At 45.3% G+C, this 23,961-nt stretch overlaps 1 protein-coding gene across 1 annotated transcript in view; it reads right to left on the reverse strand.

The window, feature by feature from the left end:
- The window catches only part of maml3 (mastermind-like transcriptional coactivator 3), a 454,633-nt gene extending 434,355 nt beyond the window's left edge, over positions 1-20,278 (reverse strand). The window contains exon 1 of the mRNA XM_041175296.1: positions 19,901-20,278. Coding sequence (XP_041031230.1) covers positions 19,901-20,278 — 378 coding nt within the window. The remainder of the gene's footprint in view (positions 1-19,900) is intronic.
- Positions 20,279-23,961: the final 3,683 nt, after the last annotated feature.

Below are 23,961 nucleotides of genomic sequence, written 5' to 3' on the forward strand. Positions count from 1 at the left end.
AGGTCAGTGTTACCAATGGTGGGGTTCTAAGGGTTGAATTGAGGGTGCTGGGTGATGGAGGGAACAGTCACAGTCAAAGGGGGGAGTTGTACTCGGTATGAGGGCAGGTCCAAAGTCAGAGTCGGGTATTGGAAGGTATCTATGGGTGGGTCACAGGAGCAATCAAAAGCTTGGAGGAGGATAATGGGAGGGTTCAGGGTCATAGTGGGCATTTAGATTGGGGGGGGGTGGAGGTGGGAAGAAGAAGAAGAAGAAGAAGAAGATATGGCATGTGTGGAGAAATGGTAATAGGGCAGGCTAACGGGGTAACAGAGGAGAAAGGAAAGTTTATGTTGGGTGGATCAAGGGTGGTGGGGGCAAGCGTGATGGTGACGAGGGAGGGTAGAATGTACAGGTTTGGAATGTAGCATGCACCATTGTCTGTGGCTCACTGAAAACATAGGATCGCAGATTGAAGTGGGAGGAGGGTTGTTTTGGGAGGGTGGAAATAATGTTGTGCACAACTGCCCTAATAATCAGTTAAATGGATGAGAACCATGGATGAGCATGCTTTCACATGTATGTCTGCCCTCTTCACACAGCGCAATTACTGCCATAACCATGGGTCTCAGTCACCCAAAGTTCCTGCAACCTCAGGAGCAGGGGGAGAGAGCGTGAAGGAGGAGAGCTCTGCTGTCCAACAACAAAGACACTTCAATGCATCCAGAGGAAAAGAACAAACTACCTCAGGATGTCAGAGAGGTGATGCTAGAGACATGGATGTCCTGGGAAACGATCACAAATATAGTGGATTGTTCTTCAGGATGTGTGATTGCGTGGGATTTGGTGGGAAGCCCACAACAGTGGCCCTCAGGGTTACAGAGGCATGCAATTTCTACGCCAGCAGTGGCTTCCAGGTGCGGTGCAGGCAACATGTCGCATTTCACAGGCTGCAACACAGAGATGCATAAAAGAAGTAACCGTTGGTCTATTTCGTCATGCCAATGGACAGGATTTTCAGCTTGGTGTCCAGGAGCACGCCAGAGATGCACGAGCGTGAAACAGCACGTGATGATGTCGGGCGACCGTTCCGACATCATTGCGCACTCGTGCAGTAATTCGGTTGGCGGGCGCACGCTGACAATTAAGAGAGCTGTTAAGCCCATTAATAAATTAATTAAAAGTGAAATTTTCCCTTCCCGTCCAACCTTACGGTTGGCAGGTGAGTGAACAGGTCAAATGGCCTTAGCATTTTTTGAGAAATCTCATCTGCGGGAGAATGAGGTTCCAAACGGTGGTTAAAAAAAATTTTTAAATTTTAAACTCATTTTTAACATGCTCATGTGACAGAGACACATGCTGGGGGGAGGGGCATCTTTTCCTTATTTTTGAGACCTTTATTTTCAGCTCCCAGAGGCAGCTCTGCATCTTCGGGGAGCTTTCACTGTGTGCACCCGCGCACGCATGCACCAACTTCAAGCATTCACGCCTCTCTCATGCCCACCCAGGCAGTGCTGAGGTTATCAGCGCACATTTCACACTGGCTGGCTGGTCATTGGCCGGCCAGTATGAAATCGCGGTCAGGGCCTGATCGCGGGTGGCAGACCGTTGCGCGGCTGCTCCCAGGCCCACCCTCCAGACGAGGTAGAAATTCTGCTCAGTGATTTTATCCACTTCACTACCAATGAAGACAGCCAGGCCCCAAGGTCTTCTGTGCTCGGTGTCATTGCTGGGTTTTCTCAAGATGTCGTCTACTATACTCGGTGGCTATAAAAGCTCCCTGGGAACAGCCAGCTGCATCTGTAAATTGTAAAGGGTTTCACTCCATGAACGTACAACCGGTGTGCAACCACAGGAGAAGAGTCATCTAGGTCTGTGCTCATTTCCCAGGGAACTGTCATGACACATTCACCTTGCACAATCTATGGCTCCCAAAGGTTTATGAAGACCCAGCCCTGGTTGATGGATGGAGCCTCAGTGGCAATGGCTATCTTCTGTGTACATGGCTGATGACGCCAATGAGGCACCCCCAGAGTGAGGCAGAGGAGCACTACAGTCAAGCCCATACATCCATTAGAGCCATCATCAAGCACACCACTGGGCTTCTTAAAATGCACCTCTGCTGCCTCGACCAGTCTGGAAGGGCTCTCCAATACGCACCACAAAAGGTGTCATGAATAGTAATGCTCAATCTGGCACTGCAACACAGACAGATGTTGCAAGAGGAAGAGTGCAAGGAACATCAGCCCTTCTCAGATGAGGAGGGCAAAAATCCAAATAAGCCTTTCATGGGTGCCAGGGCCACAGAGAGACGTTCAAGGGATGCCAGGACAACCTTTATACGTAAGATTTGCACAATAATGACACTTCTGTATGACCATCACTCCATCGACTGACCTCCATCATCTTCCTGGGGTATAGATTAAGCCCTGCCATCCTCTCTTGCTAGGTTAACTCTAAACCTGTGTCCTCTACCACCTAGAACAGAATGGGGAGCGGAGCTTTGTCACACACACTTGCCAGGGAGTGCTGGACCAAGGAAGTCTTAGGGGTACATGGACATCCAGGTAATAGCCTGCCTTGCCCAATTATCCTAGTCCAGCATCATTGTTCAAGTGCTTTGAATGCAACAACATCTGTCTTATTCATAGCTGCTGAGAGTTAAGTTGGCCAATATTCTCTAGAGTGCAAAGATGGGGGCCCAGATGTGACTGCATTTAAAGCCATGTTCCACAGAATGGTCATCACAAAAGGAACAATCCACTTGAACATTCAACAAAGAATGCACAAAAAGGCAACACATCTTAATTCAGGAATAATGCCTGTGTCCCTATCTCCCCTCTAGAAATCACATTGTGAGAAACATGTGGGGGAACATGGCCATTACATTTGATACTATGACAGGCGCCAACAATTCACAATTAATTATGAACCAATTACAAAAAACAAATTATATTTTATGTTTTTTATTAATCCCAAATGAAATGGAAAAATCACCCATGCCACCTTTGCACTCATACCTTTTCTCAATTTTCATTTTCTTCCACCAAGTCCAAGTGCAACCCCAACATCAGCAGTGAGGTGGAGGCAGTCTGCTCAGTGTCATGCCCTGTTACCTTGGTTGCTCGTGGTGGGTGTCCTCTGGAGGCATAGCGCCTTGAAAGCTCCAGCCTACCGGGGGTCTCCTGCACTGGGGTTGCTGGGGACAATAGCGGAGGGGATGAGGAGACATCATTAGTCCTGTGGCTGTCCTGAGACGAAAGCCCTGAGGCAGCTGGCAGGCATTCCTCCTCCTCTCCAACTGGGTGCACGATATCACCTCTCTGCCTCCCTGAGAGGAAGGGGCTTCTGGAAGGAGGTCCAAGTGCCTCGTCTCCCCCTCTCACCTAGCCACTGCTGTACTGAGCCTATGGTCAGAGCGATGGAATGCAGGTTAGAGCGCATATAGATTGAATGATCGACCTGGCTGTCCATGGCAGTCATCATCCTCTCCGTTGTTGAAGCCATGCGCTAAAATGCCTGGGACAAGGCCTGCATGAATTCCTCTATACTCTGTGCAAAACTGCGCACTATGTCATCTCTGTCAGATTTTCCCCCAACCTCTGCAGCATGTCCAGCAGGCTTCTTGTGGCTGCAGCCAGAGGCCTGTCATCAGCGTGGGGCTTAGCAGGGGCCTGGTAACCAGCCGTCCTCCGATCGTTGGGGACCCGGCTGTCACATCCTCCCTCAGCTCTGGGGCGTGCCTGTGATGTTTCACTAGATTATGCTCCCAAATCTACAGGCAAACCCTCCACGTCTGTGTGGGTATAACTGGGCTGGCCAAGGTGGATGGTGAGGCACAGGACCATGCATCCTCTGGGGCGCTGGCTGCTTCATCCCCAGAGATGGAGTCCCCTGGTTCCTGTCTTGGCTATGGCCTGGTCCTTCGCTGTAATGGAGAACAAAAAGATTCGGATTAAGAATTATTACAGATTGAGCGCTTCACTGCATTCACCCTCTGTGCCCATTTGCCACCAGCAGAATGGCTGCCTCTTCCTCCTTATTTCTGGTCAGTCCAGCCTCGCTGTTTGCCACCGATCGCGCTCCCTCCTCACCAGCGTTATCTATTACTTCCTCCTCAGCGACTGTGAGGAACCTCAGATCTGGAACTCCTCCTCCCGTGCGTCTCGCCTCACAGCAATTGTGGGTCTGCTTTTCCTGCATGACAAAGTGCAGAGCCGGTGACATGTCAAGTGACACCTAATCCCGTTGTCTGCATGAATCCCCATCACACATGCGGGCCTGTCATTTGCATGTTGCATCCAAGTGCACACAAAAGGCAAACTTCCAGATGCTTTGGCCTTAAAAGGTTGAATGCACATTCACTCTTCTGGCATTGCTGCCAACTCACAGATATACATTATTGATGACCACACAAAAGACTCCTGCTGAAGATGAGACACTGGCAATTATCTTTGCGGATCGGAGCAGGTCGTTGACATGTTTCCTGCACTGGACCCAGGTGCAGCGGGTGACCCCACAGTTGCTCACCTTTTCAGCCACTTACCTCCAGGCTGCTTTGGTCTGGTGGGAGGGCCTTCTTATACCAGCTTCAGGATAAAGCATCTCCCGCCTTTCGCTGAGAATAATGTGCAGGGAGGCATTGCTGAACTGTGGGGTTGGTCTGCTGCGACAGACAGACATTTCTGCAAAGATTATGCTATTCTCAGCCTGTGGTGAAGTGTTCTGGCAGTGATACACAGCTTCCCTGTTTGAACATGGTTTTTTTTTAAAAATTCATTCATGGGAAGCGGGTTTCGCTGGGTGGGTCAGTACTTATTGCCCATCCCTAGTTGCCCTTGACAAGCTAGTGGTGAGCTGCCTTCTTGAACTACTTCAGTCCATGTGGTGTAGGTACACCCACAGTGCTGTTAGGGAGGGAGTTCCAGATTTTGATCCAGTGACAGTGAAGGAACGGTGATATATTTCCAAGTCAGAATGGTGAGTGGCTTGGAGGGGAACATCCAGGTGGTGTTGTTCCCATCTATCTGCTGCCTTTGTCCTTCTAGATGGTAGTGGTCATGGGTTTGGAAGGTGCTGTCTAAGGAGCCTTGGTGAGTTCCTGCAGTGCATCTTGTAGATGGTACACACTGCTGACAAAGTGTGTCATTGGTGGAGGGAGTGAATGTTTGTGGATGTTGTGCCAATCAAACGGGCTGCTTTGTCCTGGATAGTGTCAAGTTTCTTGTATTGTTGGAGCTGCACTCATCCAGGCAAGTGGAGAGTATTCCATCACACTCCTGACTTGTGCCTTGTAGATTGTGGACAGGCTTTGAGGAGTCAGGAGGTGAGTTACTCGCCACAGGACACTGGCTGTTCATAGATGCAGCATTGTCAGCCGATGGTGGGGTTCTCCAATGAAAAAGTTCCCCCACTGCATGTTCTTTTTCTTGCACGCTGCTGGCACTTAGAGTTTTAATTATAATCTTGTGGGAAAAGGCAAAAAGACAGAAAGTGGGAGTGCCGCTCAGTATTGGCTAAGATGTTTGGAATGACATGATGTTGACAAAATTCCTGCCATGTCAGTAAGAATCCCTATGCTCCAAGACAGGATGAAACACCTAAAAAGGTATAAATACTGTATACAAGACCGTTGAACCCAGGCTGAACAGGAGCCTGAGACAACCATTTCAACCTAAAACACATCTATACCTCCTTTCTTAATGCGGTCAAATTATCATCATTATTATAAAATGCTTCTTTCCCTGAGTTCTCAATCTCAAATAATAAAAAGGGATCTCGCGAGTAAATAAAACCCAAACACTCTTGAAACAGTCCACCCACAGTGTTAGTTTATGAAAAGTAAAGCAAAACATACACAACAGTAACATATCCTTGACAGTGGCTGATGATTGTTGCCTTTCTAAGCTCTGTCAGACATGTCTGGACAGTCTGTGCCTGAATGATATCACAGATGTTTTGATGAAACAGAAGCTAAGAGAGAGCCGCAGACTCAAATAACGTAGCTTTAATCCTCAGCAAATAGCTTCATCAGCACTAGGTTCATGTTGGGCTCCTTTGTTGCAAAAACTGTAACTTTCTGGCTCATCGATTTACCTAGATTGCACATATTCAAAAAATAGATACTTTTGCGTATAGTCTTTATTTTAACCATGTTGATCATTTATTTTTAGTTAGGGGTATGATAGACTTTAAAGAATTTAAACAGGTCCCAGTGACTTTCTTTTGTTCATTCAACTGTACAAAAAGAGTGGATGCAACATGAACTTTGGAGTGAATTTTAACTGGAGTGGGTGTTTGGGGTGCTCATTTCCAAGCCAGCTGAAGCAGGAGGCAACCATAGTCTCATTTAAATGCCATCAATCCACTTCCCACTCAGGACAGACACAAAGGAAGTGCGGAGCGAGCGGTTCTTGGCCAGCCACCAGCTTATAATCACAGGAAAGAGGTTTTACAAGGCTCTCATGAAAGGGATGGCTGGGGGCGGGGGGGTTGGTGCTGGGCATGCAATTTTCCTGGTGAGGCACTGCTGCTGGTCCCATCGGGAAGTTTTAGATTTACCTGAAGGGGCTGTTTTGTATGCAGCTTCCCCCAAGAGGCTGAAACAGCAACGGGGCCCTCCTCAAATAATAGAACCACAATTCACACGTTTATGAGGTTCCCGCTTGCTTTAGGCAGGCTCCTCATGCATTGCAAAAGGTTAAGAACAGAAAGTGTCAGAGTCTAAGAAAGTAAATGACCTCACTATTTCAAATGCCCACCAGTCCAGTTTCCACTTGGGGTGGGAGGGTTGTGCCAGGGTCAGATTAAAATTGACCCCCTTGTTTCTCATTAAGGGAAATGAAGTGTTTTCCTTTGTGCACCACGTGATAAAATAATTAATGGTTCAGCTTCTGTCAGTACAATGAATAGTTGGCTGACAGAGGTTTAATCATGAAAGAATAGGAAGCAGTCAGCTCCTATCCAAACAACGAACACTGCGCTCAATTTGAAATGATTATAATTTTCTCCCTTCCATAAATGTTTTGTTTTGCTCATCTAGGTGAAGGGTGTCATCTCTGGGAGGTGGGAAACTAGTTCATTTTGGCCAAGTGGTCTTGGTGGAACCCAAACTGAGCATCGGGGGGGGCAGGCTGTTGCTGACGAAGTGCAAGTTCATAACACCATCGAGGACACCTTCCTTTGAAAATAATTGAGAGCAGACCGATGGGGCAGCAATTGGCTGAATCAGATTTCTCCTGCCTTCTGTGGACAGGACATTCCTGGATAATGTTTCATATTGTCGGGTCATTGCCAGCGTTTTAGCTGTACTGGAACAGCTTGGCTAGGGGCGTGGCTGGTTGTGCAGCACCAGTCTTCAGTAGTACAGCCAGAATGTTGTCAGGGCCCATAGCCTTTGCTGTATTCAATGCACACAGCCACTTCTTGATATCATGTAGAGTGAATCGACTTGGCTGAAGACTGGTATCTGTGATGATGGGAACCTCAGGACGAGTATGATAGAATACTCCCCACCTGCCTGTAAGAAGGCAGCAGCAACATCATCCAGGACAAAGCAATCTGCTCGATTGCTAGCCTATTCACCACCCTACATATTCACTCCCTCCAACACCAGTGCACCATGTATTATCTAAAAGATGCACTGCAGCAACTCATCAAAGCTTCTTGGACATCACCTATAAGGACAAGGGCAGCAGTTGTGAGACAACACCACCATCCTACCCCTCCCCACCAAGTTTCCGTCCAAATCGCACATCATCCAAACTGTTCCTTCATTGGTCAAACCTGGGACTCTTTGTCTAACAGCTCCATGGAGGTGCATTCATCACATAGACTGCAGTGGTTAAAGAAGAAAGCTCACCCCCACATTCTCATGGGGAACTAGGGATGGGCAATAACTGCCGATGCTTGCTAGCGATGCCCAAATCATCAGGATGAATTGAAAACACAATCACCTATTTTATCAAGTGTACTGGCCTCAGGTGTTACACTGAGTCCTATCTGATCTAGAGAAAGAAGAATTCCCGTAGGGAGTCCCAGGCCCAAGGTCCTCCCCCCCATGCCGATACACCCTCATAGTCCAACAATTGAAATGGGAAGGCAGAGGTTTTGCTCTTTACAGGACATCTCAGAAAACCCCAGAAACTGCAGACAGCCAGCACAGCTAGGTTCCTGCCACTTTCCAGTGAATGTCACCTGTCACCAGCCAGGGTTATGGTGAGTAAACACCAGAACCAGCTCACATCTCCTGGGTTGTCACACTGCTAATACTAACAGGTCTTGGTCTTCTGGCTGAATATTTATCCATCCAGCTTTTCACACAAAGGCCAATGGAAATCTATGAAGTCTCTCCCCCAAAAGTTATGAATGCTGGATGAATTTAAATATTGAATTCTGAGTTTTGTTAGGTAAGGAATATGGAGTAAAGGCAAATAAATGAAGTTGAGGTACAGATGAGACATAATAATTAAATGGTGGAACAGGCTCCAGGAGCTGAATGGCCTACTCTTATTCCAATAGGCACTACTGCTGTAAGGTGTCAAATGCAAACTGGCTCCCGTCGAGTGCAGCAATATTATTCCTTAGCAGGATACTGATGGGCCTTGGACTACAGCATAAAGGGTAGTAGACAAAACTGGCCAATACACTGTGCAAGTAAGTACTCTGGGCTGATCAGATTATTTAAGTGATCAGCAAAGGCTACCACTCAGAATGAGCCTTGGCCAAGCAAGACAAGATACCATGCTGCCAGCAGACCAAACTGGGTTTGAAGCAAATAAGAAGTGACATTCCTTTAAAAGGGCAACTAAACCAAAGGTACAACTCCAGGGGAATTGAAAAGGTCAGCCTTCCTTATGAGTTTTATTAATGCGAACTTTTCTCATCCCTCTCTATACCATTGATACAGTTAAGGCCTTCACACCTGTGAATGTCTTCCCTTGTTTCTTCTACGCTTTAAAAACACCCCCACGGTGCTGAAATCAAGACTCATTGCACAGTTTGCAGCTCAAGTTCCAGCCCTTATCAGGACACTGAAGCAGCGGAACCAGTTACCCCCTGTTCCCTCATCCTTTATATTTGTTTCTTCTCCTATAGTCTACAGGCCTTTAAAAGTCAAACTTAATGTTACTCAGCCACTGCTTCCCGATTTACTTCAACTTCTCTCCTACACTTTTTAACCATGTCCCTCACTCAGCCCTTCAGGTTTCTTAAAAAAGTGTCTGCATGAAGGAGAGTTATCAACACCAAAAGCTGCAGAACAGTGCAACCCAACTCACGATTACGATCAATTACAGCTCCCTCAGGCTATAACTATATGGCAGCGATCATGACCCCTATGTGCATTGTGAACTACAAGCAGACAACTAAAACAATGCAATAAACGAGCACATGACAATTCTAAATATGATTGTGAAATTTTAAAACAAAAACACTTATTAGCAGTCGCTGAGAGGCCTATCCACAAAGCATCCATTATCAAAGATGCCTTAGTTACAGGCCTCATAAAGCAGACTTGAAGCAAACCATTATGTAAAAACTGGTGTACCACATGAAGCATTTGAAAATGAACTTCCTGTACCCAGTTACCGCCTACTGTCTCAACAAAAATGCAGCAGCCTGTTTCCAAAATCTCCCATACCATTCTTCTACTTCTCCCTCCACACATCAGATGGAGTGACTGGCAATGTTTCAATCCAAGGGGACAATTCCTGAACCAAGCAAGATCTTGACTGAAACACCTGCAATTTTCTCACCCACTGACATACATAAAACTGCACAGCAGGAAGGTAATCTTTCATCCAAGACAGTTAAAAAAGGTTTTGTTACATTTGTCTTAAAAGCGTATACACCAATAATTTCCAAGCAAGTTTCTCTTGATTGTCTGCCATAATTCCATAGCTAGTCATGTTGCTTCCACGGGGATTCTGTCGATCTTTTGCTGAAATTATGGCAGGATATCAGGAAACTCCCAGGAAATTCTATCTTGCCTTCTGCTAATTGGCTCGGTGGCACAACAACAACAACTTGTATTTATGTAATGCCTTTAACGTAGTAAAACATCCCAAGGTACCTCACAGGAGTGCTATCAAACAAAATTTGACATTGAGCCACGTAAGGAGGTGTTAAGACTAGGAACTATAAGCTTGGTCAAAGAGATAGGTTTTAAGGAGGATCTTAAAGAAGGAATGTAAAATGTAGGGGCGGGGAGGTTCAGGGAGGGGAATTTCTGACTTTGGGGCTGGAGCAGAGGAAGGCACGGCCATCCATAGTGCAGCGATAAAAACTGAGGATGCTGAACAGGCCAGAATTGGAGGAGTGCAGACATCTGAGGATTGTAGGACTGGAGGAAGTTACAAAGATAGGGAGGGGCAAGGGCTTGGAAGGATCTGAAAACAAGGATGAAAATTTACATTTGGTGAAATGGTTGTTACTCAACACAAAAGGAGTGGCTTCCATTCCTAGGCCATTGGTATTTAAATCTACTAGCTTGAGTGGGCACAGTTTGTTGATGGCCAGCCTGGTGGCTAACAGGAAGTGCAACACTGAATTGAGACATCCCTTCAAATGAAGGGGTCAAACACCACTTGTCTCCTCCTTTAGTCATGTTTCCTGACAGCCAATCACAGAACAAAGATCTTGTTGACACCTGACGCAAAAGCAACAAAGCACAATCCAAAGTGTGTGGAAAGTTCCCCTGGACGTTATCTCTGTTCGATTATGCACCTTTGCTAGGATCTTCACATGAAAATTTCCTTGGGTAGAAGGCTAAGTTATGCTTCTTTTAATTCTGTATTTTTCTTCATCCCTCTATCATATAAACAAGTGCAAAAAATTGGGGATTCTCCATTTATGCCAATTTTCATAAACTATGAGAGCGATGATGGAGACTCTGCTGTGAATGTTCAAGCAAGGCCTTGTTATCTGGAATTTACTAAGGGAGGAGGGGGTGGAAAGTAACATGGTCACTGGTGCACTCAAGCCACATTCCACAGCATTCCAAGCAACAGGAACTGTTGACTGTATGAACAAAAACAACCGCCTATTTCTGCTGTCCAAAATAGTTCCCCCTCATAGCACCGCCCTCCTTTCCACCACCACCACCACCCCCCCCACCAAATCCTTCCTCCTAGCTCCACTCCGCCCACTGGTAACAGCATAAAGACTTCAGAACACTGAAGGTTAAACGTTTCCTACTGTAACTAGTCATACTTTAAATAAGGGCACTGAGGGGGAACGTGAACGTTCAAAACATGTCTTTTGCTGTGTGGATCTTCTATACAGATATCATTCCCAAAAACAAAATACTCACAGGGCAAGGAATTCCTGTGTGTATACAATAAAACATCACATAAGTTGTATTCTGCACAGGGACAAATGCCCAGCATCAATGCAGACCTGTTTGTTCTCAGCTAGTGTGAAAATCCACCCTGCAGGAATAGGCCCAAGAGAGTAATGTGCCTTTAGTATGAATTAACTGAATAATTACTACTAATGAAACAGGCACTTATCTATTTATTGTACGGCACTTGAAAGGCAACATTTCTGTACTTCTTTACAGTGCCCAGTTCTTTAAGGTTAAGTACAGTAAACATTTAATGTTACACAGAAACACTTTGGTAACAGACCAATCAGGAGCTGAGAGATCTGCCTGTGCAATCGTCATTGCTCTAAAAGCTCCATTTACAATAAATTGAGGGGAAACCACAGATTGCATGCTGCTGTCAGGCTGCATTCGTGGTTCTAAGACAAGGAAGGCGAAGGTACTTGCACTGTAAATTTAAGAGTGGAGAAAAACCCCACTGCTGACTGACGGAAGCTGGGGGAGTGAAATCTTAAAGCAACTCATTCCAAATTAACTCAATAATTCCAATTCTGACCCCAGGGGGTGGAAACAACTGTTCCTGGTGTCCCTCAGCAGTGAGAGGTAAAGCAGGTTTATTCTCATCACTGCCCAGCAACCTACAACAGCGGGTGTCAAAAATAGGAAGGACAGAGTCAAGCTTGGCAATGTTGTCTCCACACCCAATCCCTCCCAACAGCTGACAGCTTGCTTCCAAACACTGTCCAAAGTTGCACATAAAAAAAATCTCTCTGCAGCCTTACCTTTGTCCAAGTTGCCTCCCACAGCCCCAATTTAATACCAAAACCCCTACAGTGGTAATGAGGTGGGCAGGAAGGCTAAATTAAAGGCACAATACCTAACTTCCCAGTTCATGTTGTGCTCCTTCTTACTGCCATTTTAATCCCGGGTTTTGGGAAGCATAGGGGGGTGTTGATACAGAGTTGCACTTGTGAGTCCATATAATGGCGGCAGATCTGAAAGGGGAGTTTGTAGTCATCAGGGATTCCCTTGGTGCTTTCTCCAATTGGCTGCTATGCCATTGCCGAAATATGGGCAGTACCACGAAAATGATTCCTGAGCAATTCCTAGTGAGGACACCATGGGCATCAAAGACCGGATCTCACACAGCCCCATGTCCTAGCAGAATTCCATGATGCCCTACCTGATGATTTAGTGTGCTAGTGAGTCACACGATACAAGAGAGATCAGAAAATCTTAGGTTTAGTCCTTTGGCTGATCTCAGTCAGGACAACAACTGGAGAAAGTACAACTGGCCTCTCACCTCTCCTTGCTATGTAATGCATCTATGGACATCATGAGAGGTTGGTACCAGACTCAACGGGGTTGCAGTCCATGGTTGAATAGCCTATTAGACATTGGCAACCCAGGCTCACATAGCAAAAGCACCCATGGAACACCCCTTGGAGAGTCAGTACCTTAAGAAAAGGAACGGAAAAAATTGAAAGGGAGAGCTTTGAAAATAAAGTTAACACTGATCAAAGCCAACCATTTGAACAACATACCAACCAAAGCAAGACTGTGTAACTGATCTGACAAGGAGCAGTCATTGCCCTGTGCTTTTGCACATGGGGGACTCCCTCTTCAAATGTTGCTTCCTTACACAGGTCACCTCCTGTGTTTCTATGGAACAGTACAATGAAGTGCACTCAATGCTGTTATTAGGTTTGTGCGGTGAACTAGCACGAATCTACTACCGGAAATGTCGCAATCAGCCTAATACAATTCAGTGCTGTACCAAAATGCTTCATTGTGAGGAATTTTCAGATTCATCATGTCAAACTGTTCCAGCCACCAGTCAAAAAACAGTAATGACGAGCAGATCTCCCACAAATCTAAAACTGATGCTGGGGAATTTTGTTTTGAGTCACCGTAGCATTGAAATTTCACCTTTATACTTTATCGAAGTCCTGCTGACAGAACGAGTAATCGTCACAGGAAATTTCCTTGTGGATCCTCCTGAACAGCTCCCATAGCTCCAGTAGAAGGTAATTGTTAGGCAAGGATATTAAGGGGTATGTACAGATCAGCCACGATGCAATTGAAAGGTGGAAAAGGTTTGAGGGGCTGAATAGCCTATTCCAATGCTCCTCAATGGAAACACCCGATTATTTGCCTATGCAAGGTTTCTGCCATTCTCCCAAAATTTGGTCGAGAGAACGAGCCTGAAAAAAATTCCTAATGCATGACTTTAATCAGTTCCAGCTCTCAGTGTGAGAGCAGAGGTTTTCAAGTTGGGCCAAAACAAATGGGGTGTTGAATATGCCCCCCAGAAGGCCACGGTAGGAAACCTGAACCATTTTCAGGTTCAGCTCTTATCTAAATTTCTGCAGCAAATTGCAGATGCCAAAGGGGAGGTCATTGCAACACGTGGCGGAAAATGGGTCAGCCTGAAGCAGCCAACAGGTACAGCCTGTTGTATGGGGTGGGGGTGGGGTGTCAACAATGTACCAGAAGCAGGCTAGAAGACTTTTATGGGGCTAAGAGGAGCATTAATACTTAACTTTTCTGAGCAGCCTCCACCTATCACTTTAAGCACCACCAATTGGGCCGCTCAATGCTGAGAAAGTCTGTGTTTAGCATGCAACTTGCATGCTGTGAGTATTTCACCAGAAAATTTGCAATCGGGTCCTACAACCAGCATAGGACCCTGATGTGCACACTTTAACAACCTCCCACCTGTTTTGTATGAGTTACCCATTTAAAACATGAGGCCAAAAATTCTAATGATCTCAGTGCACAAGTTGAAAAGCAAAGAGATGAATAACTAAAATTCATTGCCTCAACTATTCAATCTCACTTCCAGCAAACTGACTGGAACATTAGCACCATTCCTTACTGCCTCGGTTAAGTGTGCTCCTGTACAGAGTTGTACTAGAAAGACTGAAGCCTCCCAGGTTCAGTACTCATTTTGGTGAGGCACTTGGTCTCAACTGGGGTAGAGGCTTGGGATGGGGCAAAGGAAGAAAAAAAACGCAGCCACAGTTCTTCCTCCGGATTGCTAACCAGTGAAGCGCAAATGGAACCATTATCCTAGCAAGAGGAGGTGCCCTCAGAAGAGGACATGAATAAATGGGAGCTGGGCCTTTTAAACTAAATGAATGCTGGGCTGCCTGATCAAAACCATCAACTGACCAATAGATTAATCACAACATGTGAGTAAGCTGACAAAGCACTGACGATGAGCTGCTGGTGCCCTGCACTCCCAAATGTGAAAGTATAGACTCATTCACCCCTGGAGCTTCTTCCTGCGTGGAGGATAGGGATTGCACTTGGCTGCAATACCAGCCATGGTCCAATAGTCTGCTGACACCACTATCTGAATCTAAAGTGAAGACCAGTCACTAAGATGAAGTGTTGGAGAGTGGATGTCCACTTACAGAACTGTAACCAAAGATGAGGTTGTGGCTTCATGAGGGGAGGGGAGGGGAGAAATGTTGTTTACTGTGCCGGGTGCCACTATTCTGTTAAGTGGCTCTTCCTCACAGACTTATCTTTTCAATCCTAACTAAGACTAATACAGTAATAGTGATCTCAGTTGTTCACCAAGTCCTAGTTAATGACTCTGCTCTCAGTATTACAGTGCTTGGATCAGTCTATTCACATGACATTCATAGATAAATGGCTGAAGGCTCTCATTCGTGAAAGAAATTTGACAATTTTGACTCTATAGTTACGCAGTATTTCCAAAGGCTTAGTATGGATATCCCAACGTACTTCATCCTGGAGTAGAGGAACTGAGCTAATTAAACTGTGCGGCTGTGCTTCCTATTTCAATCAGCTGGAGGCTTCCAATACACATATAAAATATATTGGAATGTGAATTTAAAACATGGAATTCAGTACTTGCTTTGCTTTATTTTCCAAACATGGAAGACGGTGAAATCAGGCAGACAATTCACTGCCATAGTGATTACTGATTCCAAAAGCACTCTTCCAGCTGTTGAAAACAGCAGCTCTTCTCCAAGGTTGGACAGAATACTGAAAAATGTGCACAAACTTTTGTTTAAAACCATTTGTTCCCCTATCTGCTCTCTTGAAAGTGCCAACTCTTGCTGGGGTGCACAGGCACCAGTATTTCGCACAAGTAGTAACTTTTCACATATGGACCAGCCAGTGGTCCATTGTACAAAGCAGTATTTTTCTATTTTAACCTGCTTAACAGTGAAAGATTCCACCTGATTTTGCCAGACTTTATAGCTCTTCTCCTGCCCTCCCAGGGCAAAGGAGTTGGATTCAAATCAGACTACTTGACCAATCTTGTCTTTGATGTTCACGCACAGATCACTGGATTAGACATTGAGTGGAAACCCTGGTTAACTGCCACCCATATCCATTCAGCCCCACCCCACTTCTTAGCTCAGAGATACCTGCTGTTAGCAGGCTGAGATCTGCTCACTCAACATGGGCCCAGTGATCAAACATAATCTGCATGCTCAAGGTACTTAGTCACTTCATAGAGCCTAGAAATCAGATTTAAGCAGAGACTGTGTCTGCTCCAGCTCCTAAATATCAGTGTAAACAAAACAAAAATAACATTAAATTCCATTTGAATTGGCTAAAGGTTCTGCCTTTTTCAATATGTTGTGCATGGCAGAGAACAACCCCAAATGTAAGTCCTGTAGTGACCTATAACTCTGCATGTAAGGAGATCCAGAGCCACAATCTGCATTCAAGTTGGAGTAAGTAGATTGAGCAAAGTTCTCCTGGTAACATAGCTCAACACTTTGAGGCTTTATAGATGCACAGATTTCAGAGAAAAAAAGTGGCAAGAACACGTAGCAGGGGAGAGGGCCAATTTGCACAACGGTTGAACAGAGCTACAAGCAGGGTATGGGGAATGGACAAATTGTGAAAGGTTATTAGGTGCAAATCCACCAGGAGTTCATGAAGTTAATTAACATCAGTACCAGTATGTAGTCTACAGCTGAAGAGGATCTGACTTACAACTGCACTAAAATATATTCAATTTAAGATCTGATTTTAGAATAATATGAAAAGATTTATATTGAGGTAAAGGAAGCAAATGAAATCACTCCCTTTCCATTTTGACCGACTCACATTGACAGGTTCCCCAGTACCATTTAGGTTTACTGGCAATCATCTTTACAATTACGTCTGTCCCCAATCTAGTCCACACTAGTGATGTCAAGAAAGGACCAAATCACTAGACTAATACCAAGAGTCATTCTTTTTTCTGTTCCCAGAGAAATTGATCAGGATTTGAATCACATTGTTTCACCAATGATCTATCTACACTCAAAACAGTAACCTGTCTTTTCTTAACCTGCTGTGTGTTTCAAGCATTAGCTGTTCTGACTTGAGGTTCTCATCATTTCTTTATCCAGCTGTGCCAATTAATATGAAGTCCACACTTCCACCAGTATCATCCCTGGAAAAATTATTCTTTCAAAGTTGCTTATGACTGCACTGTCCCCAAACTGCCTAGGCTTTGGCCCTCCATTCACAATTTTCTCAATTGCTGCCTCACCCCCAATTCTGATTCCTAAGTCTCCAGTAAACCTTCACCATCTCCCGCCCCTGTTCTTACCTCTGATACGGTCCCTAATTTTTACTCTCTCAAAGGACACAAAATTGATTGTGCCTGCCTCATCATGGCTTTGTTATCCATCACCAGATCTGGCCCGATCACACGAAGCAATGCTCCACTTTCTTCTGCTGAAACAGGCCCCCATTCTAGGGTCATGCTGGGGTGAGGGGGTGGGAGGGTAAAGATATTCCTAGGTTGTTTTTCTCCACCACTGACTGCCTCACTAAGCCCCTCTTCCCTACTCCCATCCACTCCCACCTCTAGCAGTAATTGCAAAAAGCTCATGGATATTTTTATCTCTTATAATGCAAACTATCTACTCAGTTGCCTTTCCTGTTTCATCTCCTCCTCCTTTCCAACTAAACTAAACTTTCCCACAGTCTCATCCATACTCCAGCCCTGAACACCTGTCTCTTTCTGGTTTCTCCACAGTGGTCTCTCCAAACTCACCTCATCCACAAGTCCTGCTTCCTTGACTCCTTCCACTAAACTCCCAATCACCCAACTTCCTTTCACAGCTTCCATTTTAATCATACATCACAAGTGGATCCCTATCCAGATAATGTCTTCCTATCTCCCAAATCTGTCATAATCACACCTTCCTCAGATCCCTCTTAATGCACTAACCACCATCCTACCTCCAACCTTTCTTTCCTGTGCAAGGTTATGGAAGGGGCTGTTGTTTCCTAGATCTGTGCCCACCACTCTTGCAAATAAGACTGTAAGACATAGAAGCAGAAGAAGGCCATTCTGCCCATCAAGTCTGCTCCGCCATTCAATGAGATCATGGCTGATCTGATAATCCTCAACTCCACTTTCCTGCTTCCACCTGAATTTTTCCAATTAGATTTCCACACCTCCCACAGCACCAAAACGGTTCTAATTAAAGTCATGAACTATATTCTCTGTGACTGTGATGCATCATCACTCCTCATCCTTCTTGACTTCTATGCAGCCTTCAACAGGTTCCTCCATTCCATCACAAAGGCCACCTATTTCCACCTCTGTAGCATTGCTCTTCTCTGCCCCTACTCAGCCCATCTGTTCTTGAAATTCTTACTCATGTCTTCATCAGTCTGCCTCTGAGTCAGAAGATTGAGAGTTCAAGTCCCACATCAGGACATAGACTGGCAAATACAATGCAGCGTACAATACAGTGCAGTACTGATGGAGTGCTGCACTGCCACAGGTGCCATCCTTTGAATAAGGTGTTGACTTCATGTTTAAACAGATGTAAGAAAAAAAATCCATAGCAGTATTTGACGAAGAGCAAAGGAAATCTCCTGGTGTCCTGGCTAACATTTATCTTTCAATCACCCAGCAAAGCAGATTATCACTTTGCTGTTTGTAGGACCTCACTGCACACAAATTAACTGACACATTTGCCTAGAAAACACTGAGTACATTTCAAAACTATATTTTGGTTATGAATCACTTGTGACATTTTAAAGATATGAAAGGTTCTTTCTTTTTTGTCATTTCCAAACTCAACTATTCCAATGCTCCCTGGCTGGACTCCCATTCTCCACCAACTTCAGCTCATCCAAAACTCTGCTGCCCGCATCTTAACCAACATCAAAGCTCACTTACCAATCAATCCCTGTCCTCACTACCATACATCCGCAGACATGCCCTAATTCCTCAAGCTTAAAATTCTCAATTTTACATTTAAATCCCATTATGGCCTATCCCCTCTCAAATTCTGTAACCTCCTCCAACCTATACCCAGCCGCCCTTCCCTACAAAAAAACTCAATTCCTCTCACTGCAAACTCTTGTGCAATCCCATTCCTTTTCCTGTGCTATTCAGATGCCTAGATCCCAATTTCTGAAGTTCCTGCCCTAAAACCCTCCAATTCTCCACCTAGCTCAATTCCTCTTTGACCAGCTCCTGGCTATTCCTCCTAAGCTTTCCTTCCTTGACTCAGTGTCTGTCTTCTTTACACCTGATGTTATATTAAGATGCTGTATATACAACAGTTTGTATGTGCATACAACACACACACACACACACACATATATATTATATATAAAAAAACACGCACATACAGGCTGTTGAAACAGTCTAGCCAAAGCTGAATAAGTAAGTAAATATTAACAATGCTCGCTAATGTTCAGCTAACACTGAACTCTAGTTGTGCTGTGGAGACTTGAGCTGTCCATCTGAACGCTCTCTTTCTCAAGGATGGGGACTTTCAGCTGTTTCCTTCCCCCTCCCTCCTTCGATCAGCCAAGTCCCACCCACCTCTTTAAATACAAGCCGCAGAGCAACACCCCCTTTACTGGGGCAGGAAACGAGAGTAGACTGAAGAGATCAAAACATCTAGGTTCGATTGCTGCACTGGAGGAACAGCAAGGAGCTGCTTCTTTTAAAAACAAAAATAAAGCTGCCGGGGGCAGGGGGGGGGGGGGGGTAAAAGTTTTGCACTTTACCGTTCCAAAAGTAGCTGCATTCAGGTTTTCGAAAACCCTGCCTGAAGGATGCGTGCTCTCTCGTCAGAGGGACAAACTCCACTGATGGCAATGTTGGTGTAGGAGATAATTAATACGAATTCAGAAAAGTGAAACGCTCACACGTTGCTAGGAAAACCAAGTGTGTAGTTGGCCGACTTAGATTTACAAAATCCCTTTTAAAAAAAAATTGTCCAGTGGCCCCACAATCAAACGTCACCACATAGGATTATTTGGACTGCATCTCATGGTAAATGTTTATAAGAGTTTTATGACTTCGTGTTTGCAGGACACCAATTCAAGTTTGCCTGAAACTCCTGCGGTTAGTTCAACTCTGCGGTTTAAAAAAGACAAGTTTCTCATCATAAAGCTACAGATAATAAGTGTGCTGCACCCCCCCCCCCTCTCTTTTTTAAAAAACTGTACAACACCCCCTGCCCACCAAATGGCCAATGACAGCGGAGGCACCAGCCTCTGAGGACCTTTAAACGCGGAGAGCAGTGCAGACTGCAGGAGGAAGATGAGGAGGAGGGGAGAGGGGGGAAAGTTTCGCCTTACCGCGATCAGAGTGTTGCTCCTCTGATCCGGAGCCGCCAGCACAGCGGCCGGAGCCGAGGAAGGAGGCTCCGGGTCGCAGTGTTTGCTCCGGAAAGCGCCGTCCTGCTTATGCTTGCCCGTCTTCTTCGCCTTGAGCTCCAGGCACCTCTGGTGGAGCGTCAAGGTCTCCTGGCGGTCCAGCTCAATCTGTTGAGCCTGGGCTTGCTGGCGCCTCACCTCGCAGTTGTTGTGGTGCCTCCTGAAGCCCTCGATCCTCTGCCGGAGCCTCTGGACCACCGTGCTGTGCTTGGGAATGCCGCTGCTGCCCTGGCCGCCGGCCGCCGCTCCCATCCCGGGGCTGTTGCCGTTCGCAGCCGCGGGGGCTACAAAATCCCCCATCCTTCCCCCCCCCCCACCCCTCCCACCTCAAAAGCTTTTTTTTTTGCCGAACAATTATATTCAGGAGAACTTTTCCTCACGCTCCTCAAAAGGTGTTTGCGTGCATCAAATGTAGCCGGCAATTTAAAAGAAAAATCTAAACACACAACTGCACAGGACACCACAAGCGACGGTCTTGTTTTTTTTTCTCTTTTGCTGCTTTGCCTTCAGAATTAAATAAAGCAACAATCAACAAAACAATTTTTTTTTTCTTTTAAAAAAAAAGGTGGTGATAACTAACTCATTGCAACCCCAGCGTCTTCTCCCGAGTTCACCACAGTACTGATCGCTGCATTATAAGCGATCCTGGTGTGTATTCCACTGTTTTTTTCATCAACTCCACGAAAAAGATCCGGATATTAGCAATCATCATACAATCGTGCAAAGGCTTTCTTTTCTCTCTTTTTGTTGTTGTTGTTGTTTTGTTGGTGATGGGGTAAGGAGGTAGGGAGAGGGAGAGAGAGAGAGAGAGGTGGGGGGGGGGGGAATGAAAAAGTTTTTTTTTCAGCTGTTTACATTTGCCCGGTGTGTCCGAAGAAGCGGATCTGCGTTTGCTGGCGTCCCGCGGCATTCATGGTTCAAAAAAAAACGCTGGCGTTTTGCATGGGAGAGAAGCTCCTCAATGGGATCGCGCGAAACTCGGAAGGAACGGCGAGCAGCTGCTTGCTACTGCCACCACCACCACCACCACAGCCACCACTATCACCTCCACCATGCCAGCGGATTGATCTGGGACAATCACACAGTAAACATCAGCCAGAGGCCGTGAACAGACCCAGGGGGCAGCCAGCAACACACGCCACAGAGCTCAGCTCAGCTTCGGATCAGGACTAACGCAACTGTCTCTAAGATTGTTAGTGGTTTGGTACCGGGGGGGGGGGGGGGTGGTGGGTAGGAACAGGAATCCTTTTGAAATAAAACCCGGGACAGAATTTTTTTTTTAAAAAAAATGGTATAAAATCAGGACTTCATGCGCCCAACCGGGAGGGCAGTCAGAAACCCCGGGGTAGAGCCGAAGCAATCAGAATCACAGACGAGAGGACACAGAGTCACAGACTCAAACCAGGGCGCTGAGGAAATCCAGGGACGGAGCGTGGGACGCAGCATCAGGAACCGGTACCATCACCGGAGGGGGGGGGGGGGGGGTAGACAGGCGGAAACTCCGGGGCAGAATCCAGATGTAGAAATCAGGACTCGTATGCTAATACAGGAGCAAAGTGAAACGCAGGAATGGAGTTCAGATATGGAATCGGGACTGAGGGGGTAGACAGACACCAACACCCAACCCCCCCCCCCCACCCCCCCCAAAATCCCTGGGATATTTTGGAAATAGAATCTCGAATGACAGATTAGTAAAGAGTCAGATGCAGAGTACAGGAGAGGAATTGGGGTTAATGCAACAAAAGAGGGGCAGAGAGAAAGAGAGGGAAAGTGTGCATTATAAAAAGTGCTACAAATGCATCAACCAAGGGGTAGAGAGAAATTCTAGGACATAATGGAAATAGGATCAGAGGCAACAAAACAATAGAGGAGCAGAGGCTGGGCCCAGGACACATTGAATGAACAAAATCTGGACCAATACAAAGAAAAGCAGGACAGAGACTCTGGGATAGAGTAAAGAAACAAGACCAGAAGTAATGAATTACAGGGGCAAAAAGAAACCCAAGCACAGAGTAAAGATACAGAATCAAGGCTAATGCACCCATTGAGGGACAGGGGTAAACCCCAGGACTTCAAGAAAATGAAAGACAGATCAGAAAGAGAATCAGAACTATTACAACTCTATTGGGCAAAATGAAAATCTGGAACAGAGTAAAGTATTGAACAGAAGAGCAAGACAAAACTCTGGAACAGAATTTAGACAGAATCAACATTGCCATAACAGAGGGACAGAGGGGGCTGCAGAATACAAAATATGGGGAAGTGAAGTCACAGAGAGGAGACCATATCCTAGAATATAATACAAATGCAGAATCAGGACTATTGCAACAATCATGCAGAGGGTGGCAAAGAGAAAATCTTTGTCCCAACACAGACATACAATCAGGACTACCCATAAACTTGAGCTTTTCTAAAGCTCTGCTGCCCATATCCTAACTCATACAAGTCCTGTTCATCCATTACGCTCCATGTTGGGCTGTGGCTCCTGCTCTAATAACAGCAATTTAAGAATTCCCGTCCTTGTTTTCAAAATCCTTCAATTGCCTTGCCTATCCCTATATCTGTAACCTCCTCCAGCCCTACAACCTTCCAAGATTTCTGTGCTCATCCAATTCTGGCTTCTTGCACATCCCTGATTTTCACCGCATTGCATTTGCAGCCGTGCCTTAGCTATGCGGACCCTAAATTCAGGAATTTATTCCCTAAACTTCTCCATCTCTCTCTCCTCCTTTAAGATACTCCTTAAAGACTATTTCTTTGACCCAGCTTTTAGTCACCCGTCCTAGTGGCTCCTTATATGGTTCAGTCAAATTTTGTTTGATAACATTTCTGTCAAAAGCCTTGGGCCGTTTTGATACTGGGAAGGCATATAAATGCAAGTTGTTGTTGTTATTGCAATGTAAGAATAGTTGGCAAAGTGAAAACCTGGAACAGACTTTAGCCTATATCAGGACTATCACAAGAATAGAGGTAAGATGGGATAACCAAAACAAACTGTGGACACAGAAGTAGTATAACAAAAGAAGAGCAAGAGTGCTGACACAGGATCAGGACTAATACAACAATTGGGAGGGCAGAGAAGAAACTAAGTACAACAAATGATACTGGACTGTAAAATATGGAGGGAATTCAACAAAATACAGGTCAGAGCTTGGCTGCAAGTTTGGGACTGCCAAAATAATTCAGCAAAACAGAGCAAAGTCATGGGATTGTGTATACTAATAATCCATGACAACAGGTGAAAGTGCTGCACATTGCAGGAGAACTCCAGAGCTGTAATCCCCAAAAATATGGACCAAAAAAATCCTCAATACACTGAAGAACAAGACTATGAGATTTGGTTCATTGGAAGACTCAGGATAAGCACATCAAAAACTTGGGGATATGAATCCCAGCTACAAGATTAGGACTGAACATCGAGCTGAACAGCTCACCAGAAGCAGAGGATAAAACTGGGCCACCAGTTTGGCTGGATTAGGATTAAAACAAATTCAACAGGATTGGTACTAAAACACGAGACCGAGTCAAGAATACATGTGATTAGGAGAAATAAACAGATCTGATAAACAAACAGATCTGATAAATACAATAGATAGACTTACACGTAGAAAAGGAATTGGTTCTGAAAAATGAAATGAGCAGAACTCAAGGTAAACAAGACACTGAACCTGGATGGCATGCATTTTGACACAAGTCAGTGAGGACCAGACCACAGCTTTTCAATCTCTTTAAATATGCAAATTGTGTGGTGGAACTGGAGAATACCCAATGCAATGTCCTTGTTCAAAAATGTAAAGGAGGACACCCTGGATAAGTATAGACCTGTTAAATTATCATCTTTGGGCAAACTCTTCAAATTCATATTTCAAGATCAAATGAGTAAACTCTTAGAAATGAATGGGATAATCAAGGACAATCAGCACAAATTTGTTAGGCAATGCATCCATAACAGTTTTTCTAAAAAAATGGCCAATATACAGGAG

This window comes from Carcharodon carcharias, chromosome 1, assembly GCF_017639515.1.
Source record: "Carcharodon carcharias isolate sCarCar2 chromosome 1, sCarCar2.pri, whole genome shotgun sequence".
In the NCBI taxonomy this organism is placed as follows: Eukaryota; Metazoa; Chordata; class Chondrichthyes; order Lamniformes; family Lamnidae; genus Carcharodon; species Carcharodon carcharias.